We start from the raw sequence: 25,038 nt of genomic DNA, 5'->3' as shown, positions 1-25,038 counted from the left end.
AGGAGTTTAACAACACCAGGTTAAAGTCCAACAGGTTTATTTGGTAGCAAAAGCCACACAAGCTTTCGGAGCTCTAAGCCCCTTCTTCAGGTGAGTGGGAATTCCACTCCAAGAACAACCCAGCTTCTCCAATTTACCTAAAATCCCAATCCCTCAGCCCTAGAACCATTCTGGCAAACCTTCTCTACACTCGCTCAAGGATCCTCACATTCTCCAATCCTTTGGCACCTCCCCAATATCTAGGAAAGATTGGAAGATTAGGGCAAGTGCTGCTGCTATCTTTTGTTCCACTTCCCTTAGAAACCACAGATGCAAGATATGTGGACCAGGTGATTTATCTACTCCTATTATTGACGGTCTTTCAAATACATCATGCCCATCAATTTTCACTCCATCAAGGACACCCACCACCTGTTTCTACCAATATTTTGTTGGCATCATCTTCCTTAATTAATGCCTTCTGGAAGTCCAGATAAATTAAATTCATTAAAAAAATCTCCTGTCAACTACACTAGTTACTCATCAGCTGGTTAGACACGATTTACCATGTACAAATCCATGTTGGCAATTTTTTTTGTTTTTTCTCTCTTGCCTTTCTCAAATATAGCAGCTATATTTACACTTAAGGAATAGAATCAAGGGAGATTCCCTTAGACTGGAAGTTGGCTCATGTATTTCCTAATTTCCAAAAAAGGGGACAAATCTGAACTAAGGAATTGGATGCCTAACAGCTGACATCCATTATGCCTAACAGATTGGATAATTGTTGAAGATGCCACTAAGGTAAAGAATGAGGAAAATCCACTGACGAAAAGTAGTCCTTGCCTAACTTGGCTTTCCAAAAGCCTCTGACAAGGAACCTCAATTGGTTACATCACAAGATAGAATCCTGTGGTTAGTAGAAGAAATTTGAAATATTGCATTAGGAATTAGATTTTATCCCACAGTCAAAAGGTTGTCATTAACAATGCAATTCAGGTTGGAAACATGTCATTTGCAGTGCCCTTCAGGGATTGGTCCTAAGACCATTACTTTTCACACTACTTATTACTGATTGGACAGCGATGTCAAGAGGATGAAGTAAATTTTCAAATGACGCCAAAGTCAATGCAAGGGAGTAGATGACTATCATCAAATCCAAAAAAGTTTCATCTAGCTGGGTAGTGGGCATCACATTAGTAAATGGCACTTAATTTAGAAAGAAGTGATGTTATGCATGTTGTAGGGCCAACCCAGACGATGTGTATCATTTGCAAGGAATAATACTGAAAGGTTGAAGGAGAAAATCATCAAAGTACGGTTGTGTGTCGATCGCTCAAGCTTCAGAAACAATTAAGGAAACTGTAGCTAAAGCTAATAAGATAATGAATTGTATTAATAGAATCATTCCATATAAATCAGAAACAGAATTTTGACTCTGCGGAGGTCACTGCTCAGACCGCATCTAGAATACTGTGGCAAAAGTTTTGTATTCTGAAATGATGGGTGATATAATGGCCTTGGAGAAGGTCCAGAGGAGAACAACAAAACTGATACCTAACTTAAAGAACCTCGGCTACTCAAGGGCTTGGATGGAGTGGATTTCTTGGAATGTGTACAGGAGAGCTTTTTAGTAGAGGGTCCAACAAGGGAAGTAGTGTTGAAGCCAATTCTGGGGAATTAAATTGGATAGGTGGTTGAGGTGGTGGTGGTGGAGCATTTTAGTGATAGCGATCACAATGTGGTACAATTTAAGCTTGTTATGGATAAAAAATAGAGAAGTTGCCAGAAAAACATTTTGGATTGGGGGCAGATTTTAGTGAAATAAGGCACGATCTGGCCAAGGTAGACTGGGTTAGTAGCTTTTGCTACCAAATAAACCTGTTGGACTTTAACCTGGTGTTGTTAAACTTCTTACAAGGTAGACTGGGAACAGCAACTAGTGGGGAAATCTTGAGAAGAGCAGTGAGGGGCATTCAAAATGGAAATAGGGAGGGTACAAGCCCAGCACATTCCTTCTAGGGTGATAAGGAGGAGTAACAAGCCCAGAGAACCATGGATTGGCAGAGATATTCAGGATACAATGAGGAAGAAAAGAAAGGCTTTTAGAGGTACAAGGGTACAAATCAATGGCAGCATTAGTGAAGTACAGAAAGTGCAGGGTGGAACTTCAAAAAGCAATTAGAAAAGCAAAGAGGGGATATGAGAAAAGTCTGGCAAGTAAAATTTGTGAGTGGAGCAAGAGGGCATTGGTCGAGTATTGAATAAATACTTCACATCCATCTTCACCCAAAAGGATAAAGGTATGGAATTCAGGGAGCGAGACTACAAGGTTCTTGAGCAAATTGACATAGGGAAGGACAAGGTATTGGAGGTGTTGGCAGGCTTAGAAGTGGACAAATCTCCAAGTCCAGATGAATTGTGTCCCAAACTGCTTTGGCAGGCAAGGGAGGAGATTACAGGGGCTCGGACCCAAATTTTAAATTCCTCTCTAGCCATGGGGGAGGTGCCAGACAACTTGAGAACAGCTAATGTGGTTCTGCAATTTAAGAAAGGTTGTAGAGATAAGCCAGGGAATGACAGACTAGTGAGTCTCATGTCAGTAGTAGGCAAATTATTGGAGAAAATTCTGAAGGAGAGCACCTGTCTCCACTTGGAGAGGCAAGGCTTGATCAGAAAGTCAGCATGGCTTTGTCAGAGCGAGGTCATGCTTAACAAATTTGATTGAATTTTTTGACGAGGTGACCAGGTGTGTAGATGACGGTAGTGCAGTTGATGTAGTTTATATGGATTTCAGCAAAGCCTTTGACAAGGTCCCACATGGGAGACTTATAGAGGTGGTAAATGCACATGGGATACAGGGTAATTTGATAAAGTGGATTCAAAATTGGTTCACTTGTAGGAAACAGAAAGCTGCTTTAGTGACTGGAAGCCAGTGTCCAGTGGCGTACCACAGGGATCTGTGCTGGGTCCCCAATTATTCATCATTTATATAGACAATATATGTGGGGGTTAGGATTAATAAGTTTGCAGATGGCACAAAGATTGGTCGGATGGTTAATAGTGAGGCTGAGTGTTTTGGGCTACAAGAAGATATAGATGGGATGGTCAAATGGGCAGCTAAGTGGCAGATGGAATTTAAAACTTGAAGAGTGTGAGGTGATAGACTTTGGAAGGAATAAGTTGACAAGTATTCAATGAATGGCATGACACCAAGAAGTTCCACAGAACAAAGGGACATTGGTGTGTTTGTCCATAGATCTCTGAAGGCGGAAAGGCATGTTAGTAGGGTGCTAAAAAAGACATGAGATGCTTGCCTTTATCAATCGAGGCTAGCTTACTAAAAGAAGGGAAGTCATGTTGGAGTTCTTTGGTGAGGCCACAGCTAGTGTGTGCAGTTCTGGTTGCCACATGATCGGAAGGGTGTGATGGCACTGGAGGGGGTGCAGAGGAGATTCACCACAATGCTGCCTGGCATGGAACATTTAAGTTATGAAGAGAGGTTGGGTAGGCTTGGGTTGTTTTCTTCGAAGCAGAGAAGACCGAGGGGGAGACCTGATCGAGGTGTACAAGATTGTGAGGGCATAGACAGAGTGGATAAGGAGCAGCTGTTCGCTTAGTTAAGGATCAGTCACAAAGGGATATTGGTCCAAGGTGAGGGACAGGAGATTTAGGGTGGATGTGAGGAAAAAGCTTTTTACCCAGAGTTTGGTGGTGTTCTGGAACGCATTGCCTGAGGGTGGTAGAGGCGGATTGCCTCATATCCTTTAAAAAGTATCTGGATGAGCACTTGGCATATCATAACATTCAAGGATATGGGCCAAGTGCTGGTAAATGGGATTAGATGGGAGGTCAGGTGTTTCTCGTGTGTCGGTGCCGAAGAGCCTCTTCTGCACTGTATGATTCTATGATTCAAGGATCTTGATCCATTTATTTTAGAAACACATAGATAAACAGGTGATCTGTTAAAGGCCTATAAAATAGTTAAAGGTCTGGATAATCTTCCTACTGATAGATTATTTCCATTTAACAGATTGGGAAAAGAGTTAAAACAATGTAAGAGTAGAAATAAGACTGGACATAAGATGTCCCTTCTTTTCCAAAAGAAGAGCGAACCACTGAACGACGTTATTGACTGACTGGGTCGGTGCTGAGTTTCTGCCTGCCTTAAAAAGGGAACAGGACCGGTTCTTGACTGGCTAGAGATTGTATTATGTAGAAGATAAGTGTCTTTATAGGTTGACCCTTGGTCTATTTGATTTCCTGAACTGGTGAATCATCTAGGGGATAGGGAGAGGAATTTTATAGACTACTTTTGTCCTTAAAGTTCATTTATTAATGTCACAAGTAGGCTTACATTAACATTGCAATTAAGCTACTGTGAAAATCCACTGGTCGTCACATTCCAGCGCCTGTTCGGGTACACCGAGGGAGAATTTAGCATGGCCAATGCACCTAACCAGCACATTTTCAGACTGTGGGAGGAAACTGGAGCACCCGGAGGAAACCCATGCAGACATGGGGAGAACGTGCAGACTCCACACAGACCCAAGCGGGAATCAAACCTGGGTCCCTAGCGCTGTGAGGCAGCAGTGCTAATCATACAATTGGCCCTGGTGCCAGTCTGGTGCATGGCACTGAGATTACTACTCCAGGGATTTTGTACTATTCTAAAATGCTCAAATTGCTTCTGCAAGACCCTAAGGTACCATTGATTCCTTCTTCAATCACACCTTTGTTTGTTCCTTTACTAACCTTTTTACCACCCTTTTTGTCATAAGCTCTGGTGTTATTCATCTTTTAAGCCTTTTATTTATCCTGATGCAAGACGCATAATCATCTAATCCTGGAGTGTATACTCAATGCCATGTTTCTGGAAGATCCTGGTTGAGTGGGGTGATGGGAGCGGTGTAAAGTCAAGAAAATCCTTGTTTGATCAAGACAGTCAGAGACAGCTGGGGTGGGGCCTTGTTCACAGTGGCGGTTTAGCTGGTGAATGGGCTTATGCTCTGACAATGTTATAGGCATCAAGATGATGCCTGCCATTGCGAGTAAAGTTGTGGATGACGCTCTCAACTCCCTGGTACAGATCATTGGTGCTCACATTGATGAACTACAAGATATCTGAAAGAAAACGGATGAAGCAGAGGAAAGAATCCTGTCAGTCGAGAGGGCTGTTTCCTCGTTGGAGGCTCACCTTCAGTCCTCGGAAATCCTGCTACAAGGTATGTCGGACATCCTGGCTAATTCGGGGAAATGGGGCTGGAGAAGGAATGTCAGTCTTCCCGATCTCTCAAGGGGAGCTGAATTTGAGAACTGGCTGCAATGCTTCTGTAATCTCAGTTTGTAGGCTGGACGTTTCAAGTTCATAGAGACATAGTGTATCTGTTCTTTGAGATGAGGCCCCAATCACTAGTCTTATGTTGTCTTGCTCTCAATGTGTGTTGAGGGTGGCTGGAGATGGCCGGACGTTTTTGTACCTCACCACCTGCTGGGGCTAGCAGAGGCCTCGATGAAACTATCGATAGATCCTTGATGTTGCTTGTCAATCCTGCCAAGGCTTTGGCCTTTTCAAGCTCAGCGGATGGTTATATTATCCTGCAGTTCATCATTAATCCTGAATTACGCCCCTTGTGATTATAATCCTGATTTTATGAAATTGTCTTTTATCCTGACATGGGTGTATGATATACGAGCACTGAGGCATATAGAAACTAGAAGCAGAAGTAGACCATTTGGCCCTTCGAGCCTGCTCTGCCATTCATTTTGATCATGGCTGATCATCAAATTCAATACCCTGATTCTGCCCCCACCCCATATCCTTTGATCCCTTTATCCCCAAGAACCATACCTAATTTCTTCTTGAAATCAGACAACGTTTTGGCCTCGACTACATTCTGTGGGAGTGAATTCCACACATTCATTACCCTCTGGGTGAAGAAATTTCTCCTCACCTCAGTTTTAAAAGGTTTACCAATTATCCTCAAACTATGACCCCTAGTTCTGGACTCTCCCACCATTGGGAACATTGTTTCTGAATCTGCCCTGTCTAACACTGTTAGAATTTTATAAGTTTCTATGAGATTCCCTCTCACTCTTCTAAACTCCAGTGAACATAATCCTAACTGACTTAGTCTCTCCTCATATGACAGACCTGCCATCCCAGGAATCAGCCTGGTAAACCTTTACTGTGCTCCCTCTATAGTAAGATAAGGATACCAAAACTGCATGCAATACTCCAGATGTGGCCTCATCAACACCCTATACAATTTCAGCAAAACATCTCTATCCTCAAATCCTCTCGCTATACAGGCCAACATACCATTTGCCTTCTTTACTGCCTGCTGTACCTGCGCTCTTACTTTCAGCGTCAGATACACGAGGACTCTGAGGTCTCGTTGAGTATCCGCCTCTCAATTTACACCCATTCAAGTAATACTCCGTTTTCCTATTTTTGCTATTTCATCTTAGTGCGTGCGTGTGTGCATGCGTGCGCGCAAGCGGGAGAGAGGGATCTGCCCAAGGTTATGTGATATTTCTCCAATTTTTAAAATATTATTATCCTGGCATTTATAATGGAGTTTTAAATTATATGGCATTCTTTACTTTAATAATGGATAAGATGAGTAGCCCTACAGCAGAGTGGTAGACATGAGGTCTGGTAAAGAGGTGGGTGGGCATGGTCTTATAAGTCCTTATTGTAGAACTAATGGTGTTGTGTTTTTCTTTTGTCTTTTTCTGTTAATTTGGGATTAAAGAGGTACAGACAGATCATATATCCTGGAAAAGACTGGGTTTGATTGTTGTTGGAACATCCGGCATAGCTGGAGTTGGGCCAAATATTTACTGGTGCATACCCAAATGTGGTTGTTTCGCATTTTTTGGGTTGGTTTCTTATATCCTCCTTGGCTGCCTAGGTCGTGACAATGGCTACTTGGTAGTTTGACTCCTGGAAAATATGGTAAGCACATCATCCTGTTGGGAGGAGGAGATTCTTGTCCTCCCCTGAGATATCCTGACTGTGGATACCTGGACAACAACTCCTCCTGCCACGAAGATTTCCTTCATGGGGGAAAATGGGTGGAATTCTGGAGTGACAGGGCCTGAATAACATCTCATATGTGACTGATGATAGGGGAAATTTGTTTTGTTTGAAGCTCCGGGGTGGCGTGAATACTCCTGGCTTGTCAGCCTTCTCTTAGTTGTGTCGCTGTTCCACGTTTATCTTGGCTGGGTAGGTTAGGGCACTAGTTACTTTGATTACCTGTTCCTGGACCCTGTGGAAAATATACTAGATGAGGGAGTAGGCTGTCCTCCCAGAGATGTCCCTTTTGGGAACTTCTGGACAACTCTCCCTCTTGAGGTTTAGGTTCCCCTTTGGGGAGGGGGAGGCAATTATTCTGTTGTTTGTGGGGCGAGTGTGAACCCAGATACTTGAGCTCCGCATTATCTGAGTTTCTCTTATAAGGTTATGTAGCTCTTCCAGTTGGTGGGGATCTCCTTGGTGCACAATGGGTTAAATTTCCCAGCTGATGGTGGGGTTTGAATGGCACCTCTGGTGTGGCTGAAGATGAGTGAGACTTATTTTGTGGTGAGCCCAAGCGTGGTGTGAGAATCCTTGGCTTATTGGTCCTTCTTTTGTGTGTCAATATCCCTTACTTTTTTTGGCTGTTTAGGCAAGAGTAGCAGCTATTTTGAAAATTCGTACTTAGAAGATGTGGAGATTGTATTATAAGTTTGGGTCTTCCTAGTGGGAGGTATCCTGTTATTCATGTGATCTTTATCTACACTCTACCTGTGAAGCTGTATAGTTCTGCTCCTCTTATCCCGTGTGTGAGAGTGTACATTGTAATGCCGCATCCTGGGTTTGGGATTATATCCCCTATCCCTCTATCTATCCCTCTTTCTGTAGTATCCTTTCATTGTTTGGAGGATTGGGTGCACTGTTTTAGGCTCCGATTGGTTGTATTTGACTCCATAGGGGCTTCCTAATGCTTTGTAGCTCAGTCCTTGTTATCCTGTGAGCAAAGGTGTGCATCATTATGCAGTGGGCTCATGGCTTTATCCTGTTATTCCCTACTCTGTGTAATATCCTTTCACTTATCGGTACAATGAATTCTAATTGATATTCTAAACCAATTGTAATATTTGTTGGTCTTGTCTGTCTGCATATGTGGGAAAATTATTATGCTATACTGTATCAATCCTTGAGGGCTTGCTTCATTATCTGTAAAAGTGGGGGAAAATCTTTAATAAAAATATTTTTAAAACTTCCTCTCCATACCCCTCAGATGATTAAACCAGTCCAGATCACATGGGCCAAAGGTCAACCTATGAAGACATTTATCGTCTATATAATACAATTCTTGCAGTCAGGAACCAGGCCAGCTGGTGATTGTTGTAAGCATTTACAACAAAATGACTGAATGCATGTTTGAGGTGAAAATTGTGAATTTGTGCAGGAATCTAAAACATAATTAAACACCAACGATGGAAAGAAGTGCAACAACACTCATGAACTCCGTGTCCGAAGGAACGACAGACGGAATAAGAAAGGAATCGGAATAGATGATCATGGCATATAGAACTAAGAGGTAAAGGAAATAGGCACATTGGTACAAAATAAACTTTTCCAGCAAGATAGTCTGTCTGGAAATTTGGCCTGACAAAGATGACAAAGAATTCAAGGGTAATTAAAACAGAAGATGCTGGAAATACTCAGCAGGTCAGGCAGCGTGTGTGGAGAGCATAACAGATTTAACCATCAGAAAGGCAATTAATCTGAAACACTTGTTTTTTTGCCTCCTCCCTTCACACCTTCCAGGGCTCCAAATACTCCTTCCAGTTGAGGCAGCTATTTACTTGTATATCTTTCAGTTTAGTAGACTACATTTGCCACTCACAATCTGGTCTTCTCTACGTCGGAGAGAACAAGCTCAGATCGTGTCACCACTTTTGCGGAACAGCTACATTAAATCCACAAACATGACCCCAGCCTATCATTTTAATTCTCTGCTCCACTCACATTCTGATCTCTCTGCCCTCAACTTTTTACACTATTCCAATGAAGTTCAATGCAAGCTCAAGAAACAGGAGCATCATCTGTCAGTTGGGCACTTTGTCTTTGCAGCCTTCCAGACTCAACATCAAGTTCAACAATTTCTGATCATAGCACTGCCCTCATTTAGGTAGCTCTTGGCAATTCTGCTATTCCCATTAATGCCTTCTCTGGCTGTGTCTATTGTTCCATCTCATTTTGCCATGCACCTTTATCTCATTTAATTTCTCCTGCCTTGTGCCCTATCATTGGTCTCCGTTGTTCTTTATCCTTGCTTGAAACCTATTGCATTTCTAACTTTGTCCAGCACTAATGAAAGCTCATCAACCTGAAAAGCTAGCACTGTTTTTCTCTCCTTAGAAGCTGCCTGACCTGCTGAGCATTTACTATATCTTCTGCTTTCCTTTAAGATTTCCACCATCTGCAGTATCTTGCTTTTGCTTCAATAGGATAGAAGTCTAAGACTAAAATCTGTCCATTGATTGTAGTCTGGGTAATCAGGAAATAACCAAGCCTTGCAAGTGCTACAGAGAAAGACAATGAAACTTATCCCTGGTATCAGAGAATTAAGACTTTGATTTTTATAATTGAAAGGAGGTGAACACTAGAGTATCATAGAATCATAGAAACCCTACAGTACAGAAAGAGGCCATTCGGCCCATCGAGTCTGCACCGACCACAATCCCACCCAGGCCCTACCCCCATATCCCTACATATTTATCCACTAATTCCTCTAACCTACACATCTCAGGACACTAAGGGCAATTTTTTTTTTTAGCATGGCCAATCAACCTAACCCGCACATCTTTGGACTGTGGGAGGAAACCGGAGCACCCAGAGGAAACCCACGCAGACACGAGGAGAATGTGCAAACTCCACACAGACAGTGACCCAAGCTGGGAATCGAACCCAGGTCCCTGGAGCTGTGAAGCAGCAGTGCTAACCACTGTGCTACTGTGCCGCCCCGGCAGTATGTTGGAGATATGTAATGGAACAGCATTACAAGATAAACTTCAACTGCAGGATCAGGAACATAGATAAAAGGACAACTCCCGAGCTGAATAGACTGCATGTTTTATCATACTCAGTGATCAGCACCTTGAATAACCTTGACATTTTAGAAGTCCAAATATACTGGGGCAGCACAGGATTCTCACCCATCAATTTGAGATGGCCCAATCCTGGAGATCGGGGTCATTTGCATTACTGGGAGGCTGCCTCACAAGAGCAAGGGATTTTGGAATAGCCTGTTGCTGTTCTGCTGGAGAGTCATCGGCCAGTCTGACCTTTGCATATTACAAATCTATCTATATTGCAAATTTTGACTTTTAGTTGCTCCGTTGGGGTTATGACACACTCCAAAATCTTACTCTGACTAGTTTAGCTATGGCATTGTGAGGTCCACTTTCAGTTATCAAACTACAAGTATGCCTGCTTTGTGCCAACCACTTACTGCTAATTATATACTGCACTGAACTGGTGGGATTTCAGAGGAAGTGTGGGACTTTACTACTTACTCCTCTAAAGCTAGAAAGAACTTGCATTTATACAGCTCATTTCATGACCTCCCAAAACACTTCACAGTCAACAAAATATTTTTGAAGCAGTGTGCTAGCCAATTTGTACACAGAAAAGCATCACAAACATCCAGCAATGAGGTACGTGACCAGACAATCTGTTTTGGTGACAGACATAGGTTGAAATGACCAGTTCAAAGATCTGCAAATTTGGTGGATTAACCAGGGTTATAGAGATAGGGTAGGGGGTGGGCTGGACAAGATGCTCATTTGGAGCAGACTAGATGGGCTGAATGGCCTCCTTCTGCAGATTCTATGACATAAATTTTTGGGAGATTTGCAATTAAGTTCCTCCCATGTTACATTGTAATGCTCAAGTTTTCTTGAAATACAGGATGATATACGGTACCAAATCAATTAATTAGTTGTTAGTTTTTAATCGTAATGTTAAGTAAGGAAATCCATCAACACTCTGAAAATGAGATCTAGAGCAACTGTATAAAAGTTTTTTGCTTTTGTGGGCATATAGGTGCATGGAATATTTGGGACAATTATAAAGTTTTAATTTGTATTTCCATTCAGATGCAGATATTGCATATTGCCAATAATAAGATTTTTGGGGTTTTGATTTCGGATTTTCTAACATATGAAATTACGGTGGCACAGTGGTTAGCACTGCTGCCTCACAGCTCCAGGGACCTGGGTTCAATTCTCGGCTTGGGTTGCTGTCTGTGTGAAGTTTACACGTTCTCCCCATGTCTGCGTGGGTTTCCTTCGCGTGCTCCGGTTTCGTCCCACAGTCCAAAGATGTGCGGTTAGGTGCATTGGCCATGCTAAATTGCCCCTTTGTGTCCCAGGATGCATAGGTTAGCGGGATTACCGGAGTAAATATGTGGGGTTACGGGGATAAGGCCTAGGTGGAATCAAAAGAGAAAATGCTGGAAAATCTTAGCAGGTCCGGCAGCATCTGTAAGGAGAGGAAAGAGCTGACCTTTCGAGTCCAGATGACCCCTTGTCAAAACTCTGCTCATCGCAAAGCTCACCGCTTTGCGGCATGGTAGCACAGTGGTTAGCACTGCTGCCTCAAAGCGCCAGGGACCCGGGTTCGATTCGCGGCTTGGGTCACTGTCTGTGTAGTGTTTGCACGTTCTCCCATGTCTGCATGTGTTTCCTCCGCGTGCTCCGGTTCCCTTCCAGAGTCTGGAAGATGTGCTGGTTAGGTGCATCGACCTGAACAGGCGCCGGACTGTGGCGACTCGGGGAATTTCACAGTAACTTCATTGCAGTGTTAATGTAAGCCTTATTTGTGACTAATAAATAAACTTTACTTTATTTTGCATGACTGCAATTGGGCATGTTGCTAAATCTTTGGTGACCTCTTCATCAGAGCTATTCAACAGGGCTCAAAGGAAGGATTCAATTATAGTATCATTTTCAAATTCTGGAAACCAAAGCTACTAAACATGAATTGAGAGGGAAGGAGTGGGTACTACTGTAAAGGACAAAATCATTAAAATAAGTGATCTAAAAAAGAAACATACCTTCTGTTTGCTTTCCAAATATTTCATCATTTACATATTCTTTGTGAAGCTGTTTTCTAGCATTCCTGACTTTATCACTGCTACCTTGAGTCTTGTAATTCTGTTCTGTTTTATTGTACTCAAGGTCCTTTGTTGGAGATTTATACTTCAACTCAAAAGCATTGTCCCTCCATTTCCTCTCTGTATTCGGAACTGGAGAACCCTGCTTCTCACCAGAGAGCCATTTTCTACCTTTTTCCTTGCGTCCATCAATGGATCGTGTCCCTGTGTTGTAACCTGTTCTTATGAGTGCATTTGGACTGTTCATGATCAGTTGGGTGCCTTTCCTTGGGCTAGTACCATAAATATCTTGCACTTCCCTTTGCTTTGGGGTTTCTGTTCTTTTATTAAAACCTTTTGAATAGCTTCCAGGTGCAAAGTGATTTTCTTGGCTCTTCCAAGAGTTCGTTTCTTCCTTGTTAATGGCCACCTCTTTGCTCCTTCTGGAAAAACTTGTCCTTTCCTCCATTTCGGTTCACTAGATACAGGAATCTGTAATTGTAAACAAAAATATTAATTTCGATCTTTCCGTAAAATATACATTTTTAAAATTTCTTACTACTCCTCACACTGCTGAAACCTGGTGCAATGCAGGCCATCCTTTTTCAGCTTGTCTACATGGTCATTCTTTACATGTGAGCATGTATAGTGAGTGTTAGCAGATTTTTTAACTATGGGAATTATCACAACTGAATTCAATTATTTACTCACCTGATGCCCACCATGCATGTTTTTTCCAGAGAAGCCATGATGTGGAGATGCCGGCGTTGGACTGGGGTAGGCACAGTAAGAAGTCTCACAACACCAGGTTAAAGTCCAACAGGTGATACCAAATAAACCCGTTGGACTTTAACCTGGTGTTGTGAGACTTCTTACTCTTTCCAGAGAACAACGGGTGGAAATTTGTCTATGCTATCACCAACCCTAACCAAAATCTGACACCAAGTGTAGAACAAAGTTTTTTGAGTATTTAAAATGATCAGCCCAAGATGTTTCCCCTTAATAGATACAGAGAAAACAGAATTAACTAACTTTTTGTAATATACTTTGAACACAGAAAAAGGAGACGATCATTCAACCCCTCAAGCCTTTTCCTCCATTCAATTATATCAAGGCTGTTCTATATCTTAACGCAGTCTAGTTGCCTTAATTACATAATCCTTCTAGCCCTTGCCTAACAGAAATCTATCAATCTCTCTTTTGAATTTTTCAATTAACAGAACCTCAACAGCTTTTTGGAAAGGAAGTGCTGGATTCCCTTAACGGTATCACACTGATGGCCTGGATCTAAGTTTAAGTTTATGCACTCTTGATCTGGACTTCCCCACCAGAGGACATAATTTCTTTTTACCCCATCAACACCTTAAACACCTCATGTAGGTCACCCCTTAACTTTCTATACCCAACAAAATAATTCATATCCTCATAATTGACCCCTGATAACCCAGTATCACTCTGGTGAATTTCTGTTGCACTCCCTCCAAGAACAACAGATCCTTCCTGAAGTGCAGTGCTCAGAATTGATCACAGTATCCCAACCCCTTTGTGATAAAGGTCAATATTCCATTAGTCTTTATTTTATGCACCGGTTCACTTTTAGCTTTTAGTGATTTCTGTAGTTGGATTCCTAACTTCTCTGATCCTCAACCCTGGGACCACTAGAGTAATGCTACAAAACAGCAAGGGGTGGACAGTGAGTCCAAAGTGCTCTTTAAGCTTTCAAAATGCTTCCAGCAGTGACTGCGAAGCAGGCCCACGATGTTTGAACACTGATGGCACGGTGGCACAGTGGTTAGCACTGCTGCCTCACAGCACCAGGGACCCAGGTTTCATTCTGGTCTCTGGTAACTGTCTGTGTGGAGTTTGCACATTCTCCCTATGTCTGCGTGGGTTTCCTCCGGGTGCTCCAGTTTCCTCCCACAGTCCAAAGATGTGAGGGCTAGGTTGATTGACCATGCTCAATAGCCCCTTAGTGTCAGGGAGACCAGCAGGGTAAATATGTGGGTTATGGGGATATGGCCTGGGTGGGATTGTTATCAGTGCAGGCTCGATGGGCCGAATGGCCTCTTTCACCACTGTAGAGATTCTATGACTTGATGGAGGCAGGGTAGTGTCACTTGGTTACTGACTGACATGTTGGGAAAAACCGGGAGGTCATGTGGCTGTGCTGAGAAGTTGGGTGGCGGCTTCAAACTTTGCTGTTTCAATTCTTGCCTGTCCTTATCCCAGCTGACCCCTCTACGTCACAGGCTTTAGCTACTCGACCAATGGGTGCGGCGATTTTATTACAGTATGTTTGGGGAAGAGGGGCTGATAACTGTGTGTGCATGTGTTAAAATGGAGTCACAATGGAAAAGAGTTTAGGCAGCTCTGATGTAGATTACAGATTATCTAAGAAATTGAAATAACTACAAGTGTCTTCAAAGTATAGTTAAGAAAGCCCACCAACGCTTCTACTTTCTCAGAAGACTAAGGAAATTTGGCATGTCAACTACAACTCTCACCAACTTTTATAGATGCACTATAGAAAGCATTCTTTTTGGTTGTATCACAGCTTGGTATGGCTCCTGCCCTGCCCAAGACCGCAAGAAACTAAAAAAGGTCGTGATTGTAGCCCAATCCATCACGCAAACCAGCCTCCCATCCATATCTACACTTCCCGCTGCCTCGGCAAAGCAACCAGCATAATTAAGGATCCCACGCACCCTGAACATTCTCTCTTCTACCTTCTTCCGTCGGGAAAAAGATACAAAAGAGTGATGTCACGTACCATCCGACTCAAGAACAGCTTCTTCCCTGCTACCATCAGACCTTTGAATGGACTTAGCTCGCATTAAGTCGATCTTTCTCTACACCCTAGCTATGACTGTAACACTACGTTTTGCACTCTCTCCTTCCCTTCTCTATGAACGGTATGCCTTGTCTGTATAACGCGCAAGAAACAATACTTTTCACTGTATGCTAATATGTGACAACAATAAATCAAATCAAATCAAAATCAAGACATTGAGATTTACAAGCCTCAGAGAATAGTTATAAAGGGTTGCATTGCTTAATTGTTGACGATGCTCAATTTTTTCTGGATCCCTATGTATTAGCGAATCACCCCTATTTCAAATGAATGGATTTGAAAACGTTCATGTCTTAACACTTATTTGGACATGTTTTGCATCTCAGGTTTTATATGTGGTTCACATATTTTTGGTTAGGCATTCTAATGTTATTCTATAAACCAGAAAATTCCAAAATCCAAAAATACCTTGGTTCCAAGCATTCTGGGCTGGAGAGGTTACACGTACAAGATTTGATCTTAACTCTACAAACACAATTATTCCATTGTGATGATGAAACAAATAGTGGGACCAACATTAACAGTCAGGCCCTAAAAAGTTTACCCAGTCCTAATAAATTAAAGGCTACCTTTTATTTTAAAAAAGAATAGTTTTGATAGATCCAGCCAATCTTGATGCAGATAATCCTGATGTTTACTAAAAGCCATAAAACCGTTTGACTTTAAGAGCGTACTAATTCAGCTACAATTCAGCATGATTATATTGTGCATTACATGGTATAATTTTCCTGTGCTTCTAAAACAGTGTGTCCTTTGACTTTGTTTGAACATTAGCACATGACACCATTTAAATACACAGCTTGCTTTGAGCATTCTTCCTTGTGGATGAGTGTTGAAGACAAGTCTTTCTATTAAACTACGATAATCCTGTTTTAGTAAAAAGTCTAAACTTGTTCTGCCCTGGCCAAAACTTCTGTACTTGAGGTCACCAATTCTTTTTCCTTCCTTGGCTAATCACTCCCAAATCTGACAATATACAACCTCGGTGCCCTCCATGACCATGAACTAGAGTTTCAAATCCCATACCCTAGCCATCAATGAGAGCAACTAAATCCAGCTCTGTAACAACATACATCTCCTCCCTTACCCACCCTGAAAGTGAACCCTCATCAATACATTAGATGTCCCCAGCCTCAACTCCTTTGACGCACTAAGGGGCAATTTAGCATAGCCAACCCACCCAACCATTCCCTGTCAAGCTCGAGCTCCAACCAAGATATACACGTGTTCAAAACTTCCCCACTAGCATCCTGCTTTTTATCATCGTTTTTCTGGCCAGCACCCATTGGCTCCTAATTGCAGGGCACATTGAATTCATACTCCTCATAGATATGCCCTCCCACATTATTTGTGACCTGTTGCAGTCTTGTGTGTCAGCTTGTGCTCTCCGTTATTCTTCAGGCCTCCTATCCACATTTCCTTCCCAAGAGCTTCTTTCAGTGAATAGCACTCAGGCCTTTGGCTGCACCGCTAGGAGCTGCTTCCCTAAAGCCCTCCCCTTCAAATACTGTTAACGATCACATCTTTGCTCACCTCCCTTAATTATTTATCTGCTATTGCTTGACCTTTGCATTTTGTGATGTTAAAGATACTATGTAATTAAAATTTATTATTTTAGCAATGAACCACATGGGCCTGAAGAGTCCCAAGTTCAGTGTTTTGTCTATCTGTGCTGATTGATTTGATCTCACTTGTGGTCTTAGCATCCCTTGGAAAGAAAGTAAATTAGCTGTTGTCTAGGCTCAGAAATTAACAAATGCTCTTTGGAGAAAGTCCAGAATACACAGAGCTTTACCCCAGTATTCAGGAATGCTAGGGAAAAAAGATAGAAGGGACAACCAAGTGGTTAAAATGAAAAATGTGACACTTGCGACAAAATTCACATTTTAGCATTTTTCTTTAGAATAGTATTGGCAGGTACATGGTTCCAACTTCCTCCAATCTTTAATTAAACCAATCAGTCCGAGTACCAATTTCATCCCATAATGTACCCTCAAGAAGCTTATCCATTTCCAATACTATTGTATTAACTCCATGGTGCCATTCTTTTCATGTTCATTCTTGGGCAGGGTTGTTGCTGGGAAGACCAGCTTGCTCATCATTAATTGCCCTTGAAAGGTGGTGAATCACCTTCTTGAACTACTGCAATCCATATGGTGTAGATACACCCACAGTACTACCGGGAAAGGGTGGACAGGCTTTGAAACTAATGCGATTTGTTCCTATGCTTTATCATTTCAACACAGAATCTTTGATTAGATTATTTTTAAATAATTTTACAATTACACACTGCAGTATTGTTCAGAATCAGCTCTTCAGACTGACATGGCAAAGGAAAATTTGTAAAATTTATTCTTAGTAATGAATGTGATACTGCCATTCAACAAGAACTTTACTCATTAATGGAGGATTTGGATGTTAACATTTCATGACCTACTCCACTATCAACTTAAGACGCCAAAACTAAAATACATGATTAAAAATTCCTTAATTGAGTCAATAAATGTATCCAGTGAGTAGTTCGCAAAGACTGTAACATCTTGGATTTGATCCCCAGTCTATGTAGGGACCCAGGTTTGATTCCCGGCTTGGGTCACTGTCTGTGTGGAGTTTGCACGTTCTCCCCTTGTCTGCATGGGTTTCCTCCGGGAGCTCCGGTTTCCTCCCACAGTCTGAAAGACGTGCTGGTTAGGTGCATTGGCCGTGTTAAATTCTCCCTCAGTGTACCCAAACAGACGCCGGAGTGTGGCGACTAGGGGACTTTCACATTAAACTGCATTGCAGTTAATGTAAGCCTACTTGTGACACTAATAAATATTATGAAAATATTCATGAAAACGATACTAATAAATGACTAATGTTGATTTATTTGAACAAAAATAAATTACTGCAGATGCTGGAAACTTGAAATGGAATCAGAGAATGCTGGAAATACTCAGCAGCTTGGACAGCATCTGTCAGAGTCAAACAATAAGAAGTCTTACAACACCAGGTTAAAGTCCAACAGGCTTATTTGGTAGCACGAGCTTTCGGAGCGCTGCTCCAAAAGCTCGTGCTACCAAATAAATCTTTTGGACTTTAACCTGGTGTTGTGAGACTTCTTACTGTGCTTACCCCAGTCCAACGCCGGCATCTCCACATCAGAGTGGGGGGGGGGGGGGGATTAGTGGAGAGAACAAAAGGAAAGATCGACAATATGGTAGAAGACAAGAGAGATTAAATGACAAAAGACATGATAGTACATGTGTCCTGGCTTCCACCTTAACACCTACCTTTTCCTTCTTTCCCATTCCCCCTGTCCTACCTCAATGCTTACTTAAAGCTTGATTTATTTAATCTCAACTTTTACCTGGGCCACTCAGCTTAATACCCCATTACAGCCTTGGTCAAAAAGAGCTGGTCCAGATCTGACGTGAAAGCATTTGACTGAGTGTGCACCAAGGAGCCCTAGTCAAATTGAAGACCACGGGAATTGGGGGAATAACTCCCCACTGGCTGAAGTTACACCTAGCACAAAGAAAGATGGAAGCGGAAGGCAAATGATCTCAGTCCCAGGACAGCATTGCAGGAATTCATCAGGGTAGTGTCCTAAGACAACTAGCTTCAGCTCCTTCATCAATGACCTTCCCTCAACCATAAGGTCTGATGATTGCACAATATTCAGTTCCATTTACAACTCCTCAAATAATGAAGCAGTATGAGCCCACATGCAGCAAAACCTGCACAAAATTCAGCTTGGGCAAAAAACATCCATAGAATCATACAATAGTTACAACACAGGAGGATGTCATTCAGACCGGCTCTCTCCCAGAGCAACCCAACTGGAGCCCCTCTCCTGCCTCTTTCCCGTAGCCCTGCAAAACATTTGCTTCTCAGATAATTATCCAATTCCCTTTTGAAAGCCAAGATTCTATCTGCTCTCACCACACACTCAAGCAGTTGATTCTAATTACTTGCTGTGTAAAAACATTTTTCCTCATGTCGCCTCTGCTTCGTCTGGCTTAAATTGGTGCTCGGTAGTTCTTGATCCATTTGTTCCAATGGGAACAATTTCCCCCATCTACTCAGTCCAGACTCCCGATGATTTTGAACACCTCTATCAATTCTCCTCTTAACATTCTATTCTCTAGGGAGAAAAGCAGCTCCAGCTTCACAAATCTATGTAACTGAAGTCCCTAATTCCCAGAACCATTCTTAAATATAATTTCTGCAATCCCTCTAATGGTATCAGAGCCTTCCTAGGGTGTGGTGCCCACAATTGGACAGAGTTCTCCAGTTTGACCGGCCAATGTTTTATAAAGGGTTCATCATAACTTCTTTGCTTTTGTACTTGATGCCTCTATTTATAAAACCCAAGATCCCACATACCTTATTAACCACTTTCTCAAGCTTGTGTATCACTTTCAATGATTTGTGTACATTTACACCCAGGGTTCTCTGCTCCTGCATATGTTTTAGAATTGTATCCTTTATTTTATATTGCCTTTCCTTGTTCTTCCTACCAAAATATGTCATTTCACACTTCTCTGCATTAAATTTCATCTGCCCCGTGTCTGTCCATTCCATCAGCCTGGCTATATCCTCTTGAAAATGAATGTGATCCTGCCATTCAACAAGAACATTACTCATTACTGGAGGATTTGGGTGTTACCAGTTCACGAGTTACTCCATTATCAACTTAAGACATCAAACTAAAATATAAAAGTATTTCACGTAACTAAAAACTCCTTCAATGAGTGCCTTAAAAATTGTCCAGCTTTGTTTGACTCTGACAATTGCTGTGCAACCTGCTATTCCCAGCATTCTCTGATTTTATTTCAGATTTCCAGCATCTGCAATCTTTTATTTTTGTTCAACTAAATTGGCACAGACTGGGGATCAAACCCAAGATGTGAAAGAACGACTCCACTGGATAAATATCCGCTCAGTTCACAATACTTCCAAGTTTTGTGCCATCTGCAAATTTTGAAGTTGTGCCCTGCATCCTCCCAGTGTAGGTTATAGCTCTGGCTGCACACGCTGGAGGAACCATCACTTGCACAGAACTGAATACTAGATGGGGAGTTAGATGCACTCACTCCTGCACTACCTGCCTTAATTGTCTGGTGGTCACCCATTCCCTCCCGGCCTGCATACCCTTGATCTGTGGTCACTACATCCAGAATGTGCTATCTATCGAGCTCTTGGCCTCGCAGATGCAGCACAGTGATGCCAGCTGCCACTTGAGCTCAGGAACCTGGAATTCAAACTGCTTCAGCTGACGATGCCTCTGCACTTGTAGCTGTCCAAGATAGGAGCAGCATTCTGGAGTTTCCACATATTACAGGATATGCATTCCATGAGATTGAAGACTGCTCCTGTGTCTCTTATTAAACTACCTAAATTTAACAGAAGTAAACTAAGGATTTATCAAAGACTCAGCCTCACCAGTCAGCAGCCTACCTTGTGCTGACCTTGAGGCTTTTTATCCCTTTTCCTTGATGCTCACGTTCATTCTACTCTGTCCTTGAACTCCTTCAGCTATGCGCTCACTTCAGATTCTTCACATACCCGCTGTTCTCGGAAGTCACTTGTTGATTTTCATTGTTGCCTTACTCTCCCCGTGCTCTCTTTCTAATTCCTGCTGACTCACCACAACTGCTTTTATTTGTTGGTCTCTGGCTTTTATCTGCTGGTTTCCATTTCCCTCAGGCTCCCATCACACATGTGAAAGGCAATGACCATATCCAACAACAAGAGAGGGAACCCAACCATCTACCTTTAGCATTCAATGGCATTGCCTTCAGTTAATTCCTCAACATCAACATCCTGAGGGTCTACTGACCAAAATATTAACTGGACTAGACACATACATTCTGTGACTAGAAAAGGTCAGTGGTTGGAAATTCTGCAATGAGTATATTACTCGCTGACTTACCAAAACCTGTCCACCATCTACAAAACACAAATTACGAACGTGATGGACTACTCCCAAGTTGCCTGGATGAATGCAGCCCCAAAAACACTCAAGAAGCTCGCCATTATCCAAGACAAATCAGCACGTTTGATCGACCTGCCATACATTACCATGAACATTCACTTCCTCCACCACCAGGTCAGAGTGGCAGCAGTGAGTACCATCCACGACAATGCAGTGATTCACCAAAGTTTCTTTGACAGCATCTTCCAAACCCAAAATCCCTCCTAGAGTACTGCTGAAAATTAGGGATTTTTTAAAAAAATTGAAGCTTTCTGTCTTGCACTCATCAGGACATTTGCAAGAATACAGTACAAGGAAAGTCAACAAATTTATACTGTTTGAGAAGAGAATGCCGGTAGTGGATTCTGAATGGTGGAGGCATGCCATGGAGAACACACCAGTTGATGGTAACTGACACTTAACTGCCAAGCATAGTTTGGAATTTAAAACATGGAGCTCAACTCCAATTATTCAAGGCATTGTCCTGAGGAATGAACCAGCAAATGGTGTCACTTATTTTGTTTACCTGAAACAGACAGTGTGTGTGTATGTGTTCTTTCTGTCTGCAAAGAACAAAGTCTTGCAAATACCATACAGGACTTGCATTTCGACAGGAATGGTGTGTCCATGTGCTCATTTGACATTGCTAGCCTATTCACCAATGATCTGCTTAAGGAAGCCACAGATATTGCACTGCAGCACTATATCACGATGATCAATTCCTGACACCATTGTGTAAACCAGTATGCATCGAACTTATGAACTCAACAGCTTGCGTAGTTGAATTCAGTTTTAGCAACACCATGAATGCCCAAATGGGATCTCCTCTAGGCAGAGCTCTTGCAAACATCTTTGTTAGGTTCCATGAGAAACATGTCTTCACTGAAATTACACCTAACCTCCTACCCCTTACATATTTCCGATATGGATGACATGTTTGTTATATTTAAAACTGCAGCCGCAGGTAATAATTTCCTTACACGTCTTAATTGGCTCCATCCTGTGTTGAAATTCACCTCTGAAATGAAGCAGTGAAATGAGTTCCCTTTCCTTGAAATAATAGTTGAGAAATCTGCCAGGCGGGTCTCTATCATAGTCTACGGCAAGCCTGGCCAATGTACTTGTTGGGATTCTTACAGTTCCACACACTATAAGATTGACCGTATCGGCAATTGCTTAAATAGGGCCCAAGAAGCCATTTGCACACCATACAAGCTTGATTATGAAATAAGGCACATCAAAGACTACCCTGATCAGATCATTTTACGCCATATATCTCACAAACTTACGAACTGATCTAAGACAGTTAGCTACTTTCAGCTGCTATTATGCAATAGCAATATGAGTGGTGTTCAAGATGCTGCCACCAAGCCTCAATTGGCCCACTGTCAGCCAGGCTGCTATCGCAACACTCTCAGTTGGTATAATTATGGTGGGAGCATAGTAGACAGCGGTGGGCACACGTAGGTGGCAGGTGAACCTCCCACTGAATTTAATATGCTTTCCATCGCCAAAGGAAGAAATTGGTACGAAAGTAAACTTGCAAAAATTATAAAGACAGACCGTAGGAGCTTCGACAAGTCTATAAAAAGGAAGAGATTCATTAACGGAAACATTAGCTCCTTAGAGGCTGAGTCTGGGGAATTTGTATGGAATTAATATTTAGCAACAAAGAAATGGCAGAGACTTTGAACAAATATTGTACATCAACCTTCATGACAGATGACAATAAAAGCATCCGAAGAATAGCAGAAAATCAAGGAACAAAAAAAGGGAGGAACCTGAAACAATCACTTTCACTAGAGAAAATGTACTAGGCAAACTAATGGAACTAAAGGCTGACCGTCCTCTGGACTTGATGGCCTTCATCCCAAGGCCGTAGAACAAGTGTTTGTAGACGTAGTGGGGGCATTGGTTGTAATCTTCAAAAACTTCCAAGATTCTGGAAAGGTCCCAGCTGATTGGAAAACCACAAATGTAACACATCTATTCGAAAGCCACAAATGTAACACGTCTATTCGAGAAAGGAGGGGAGTATTGTTGGAGCTGCACACGGCATTGCTAGGATCACACCTTGAATACTGCATTCAGTTTTGATCTCCTTATTTAAGGAGGGATATACTTGTATAAGAGGCAGTTCAGCAGAGTTTGCTAGATTAATTCCTCGGATGAAGAGGTTCTCTTCAGAAGAAAAGTTGAGCAGATTGGGCCTATACTCATTGCACTTTAGAAGAACGAGAGGTGATCTTATTGAAAAGTATAAGATTGAGGGGGTTCGACAGGGTAGATGCTGAGAGGATGTTTCCCTTTATGGGTGAAATCTAGAACTTGGGGATGCAGCTTCAGAATGAAAGATCTCCCACTTAAGACAGATGAGCAGCAATGGCTTCTCTTAGGGATTGTTAATTTTTGGAATTCTCTATCCCACACTGTAGTGCAGACTGGGTCAATGAATTTATTCAAGCACGAGCGAACTGATTTTTAACTACAAGGGAGTCAAAGGTTATGTCGGGTCGACAGGAAAGTGGAGTTGAGGCCATGATCAGATCAGCCTTGACTTTATTGAACGGGAGAGCAGACTCGAGGGAATGAAAGACCTACTCCTCATGTTATGTTCAAAATCTTGGAACTCCTTAACACTATGGCTGTAAAAATTTACATGAACTGCAGTGGAGCAAGAAGGTGATTCACAGCCACCTTCTCAAGGCCAGGTAGGGAAATGCAGTAAATGCGGCCTTGCCAGCAATGTCCACACTACATAAACAAATTTTTAAAACCTTGTATAAATGCTAAATTTCTTCCATCATCTTCAGTAAGGAAAGGAATCTAACAGGTTTTGGTCCCCTAATCACCAGGAAATGAGATCTGTCAGAAATCACCTTTGTGTGGACACTGATTGAGGCCAGAATTAGGTTCAGATGTGATGCACTCAGCAGTCAAATAGTCTGCTGATAATCAAGCTATCAGCCACAAGGCCAAAGTACTTGAGGAATTGCGCCACTGAACAATTAGCAGACAACTGGCGAAAACTAAAATAAACAGTAAGAAACACGGTAATCCAGCCGCCGTGTCTAATCTATGATCACTAACATACAATACTTCTACAAAATGAGTCGGAACAAACTACCACATAAACAAATAAGATGTGGAAATGTGCCGAGGTCTTCTTGCTCCTTGTTTTACTGAAGATCAGTTTTAGGAGTGGGGCAATAATACTGGGAGGGAAGCTGACCTGTTAGTCCATTAACTTCAGCACTCACCCCCACTGTCAACCGCCCCCCGGCTTGTGGCTTCATCCAAAAGTCAAAACAAGCTCCACATCATGTTCTGCACCCCTTAAACTGCATCATTTCAAGTTCAGCTTTTTTGGGGGGCATCAACTTGTGTGTTAAGGTGGGAAGGAGGGGGAGAATATTGTAAATGTGCGTGTGTGTGGGAGGCCACAGCACAAGGTCCGGGGCCTACCCGCTCACAACAACCGTTACCGAGCGGGCCGACACTTTCCAGCAGCCTCCCCTTCCCCGCTGCTTCTCTCTGCACAAGGCGCCGCTTTCTCTGCGGCTGGAGGGACACCCGAGGAGTGAGGGGAGAAGGAGACTAACCTGTGGCTCCTGTCCCTGGCTCCTCGCCACTGCTGCTGCCTCTTGCCTGCCGCCCGCCTGCCTTCCTTCCTCCCTCCTTCCTTCCTTCCTTCCTTCCGGCTGCTGCTGCGCATTCCCCTCAGACAAACACAGAAAGTCAGACACAAAACCACCGCACAGTCTCCAGAGAACAGCTTCCTCCAGTCACAACCTCCACAATAACTGTCCCTGCAGGCCACCAACCAAACTGCAAGAAGCTCTGAAACACAAACACCAAGGCAATTGGACTGGGGAGATTCTCATCTATCCCCACTCCTCAGTGACAATGGTTAGTTTTTGTTTGAAGGTGCTGCATTAATATTTTGTTGGGGTTAGTTTTTGTATTTCAAGTTCATCTTGGATTAGTTATTTAGTGCGTTGGCTCTTGAATCAGAAGATTTTAGTTCCATTTTAAAACAAAATGTTGGAGAAACTCAGCAGGTCTGACATTTGTGGAGAGGGAACAGTGCACAG

At 42.5% G+C, this 25,038-nt stretch overlaps 1 protein-coding gene across 9 annotated transcripts in view; it reads right to left on the bottom strand.

Annotated features, from left to right (window-relative positions):
- Window positions 1-24,748, bottom strand: part of LOC144494902 (terminal uridylyltransferase 7-like) — a 90,740-nt gene extending 65,992 nt beyond the window's left edge. For 7 of the 9 annotated variants that reach the window (XM_078214426.1, XM_078214431.1, XM_078214427.1 and 4 more), the window contains exons 1-2: window positions 24,547-24,745; window positions 12,096-12,626 (exon numbers count right to left, since the gene is read on the bottom strand). In XM_078214426.1, coding sequence (XP_078070552.1) covers window positions 12,096-12,603 — 508 coding nt within the window. In that variant the 5' untranslated portion in view covers window positions 12,604-12,626; window positions 24,547-24,745. Of the gene's footprint in view, window positions 1-12,095; window positions 12,627-24,546 lie in introns of all 9 variants that reach the window. The other 2 variants (XM_078214432.1, XM_078214435.1) reach the window with 2 other exon arrangements.
- Window positions 24,749-25,038: the final 290 nt, after the last annotated feature.

Source organism: Mustelus asterias, chromosome 6, assembly GCF_964213995.1.
Source record: "Mustelus asterias chromosome 6, sMusAst1.hap1.1, whole genome shotgun sequence".
Lineage (NCBI taxonomy): Eukaryota > Metazoa > Chordata > Chondrichthyes > Carcharhiniformes > Triakidae > Mustelus > Mustelus asterias.
The sequence above is the reverse complement of the archived record's forward strand: the minus strand, read 5'-3'. Positions and strand labels throughout refer to the sequence as shown.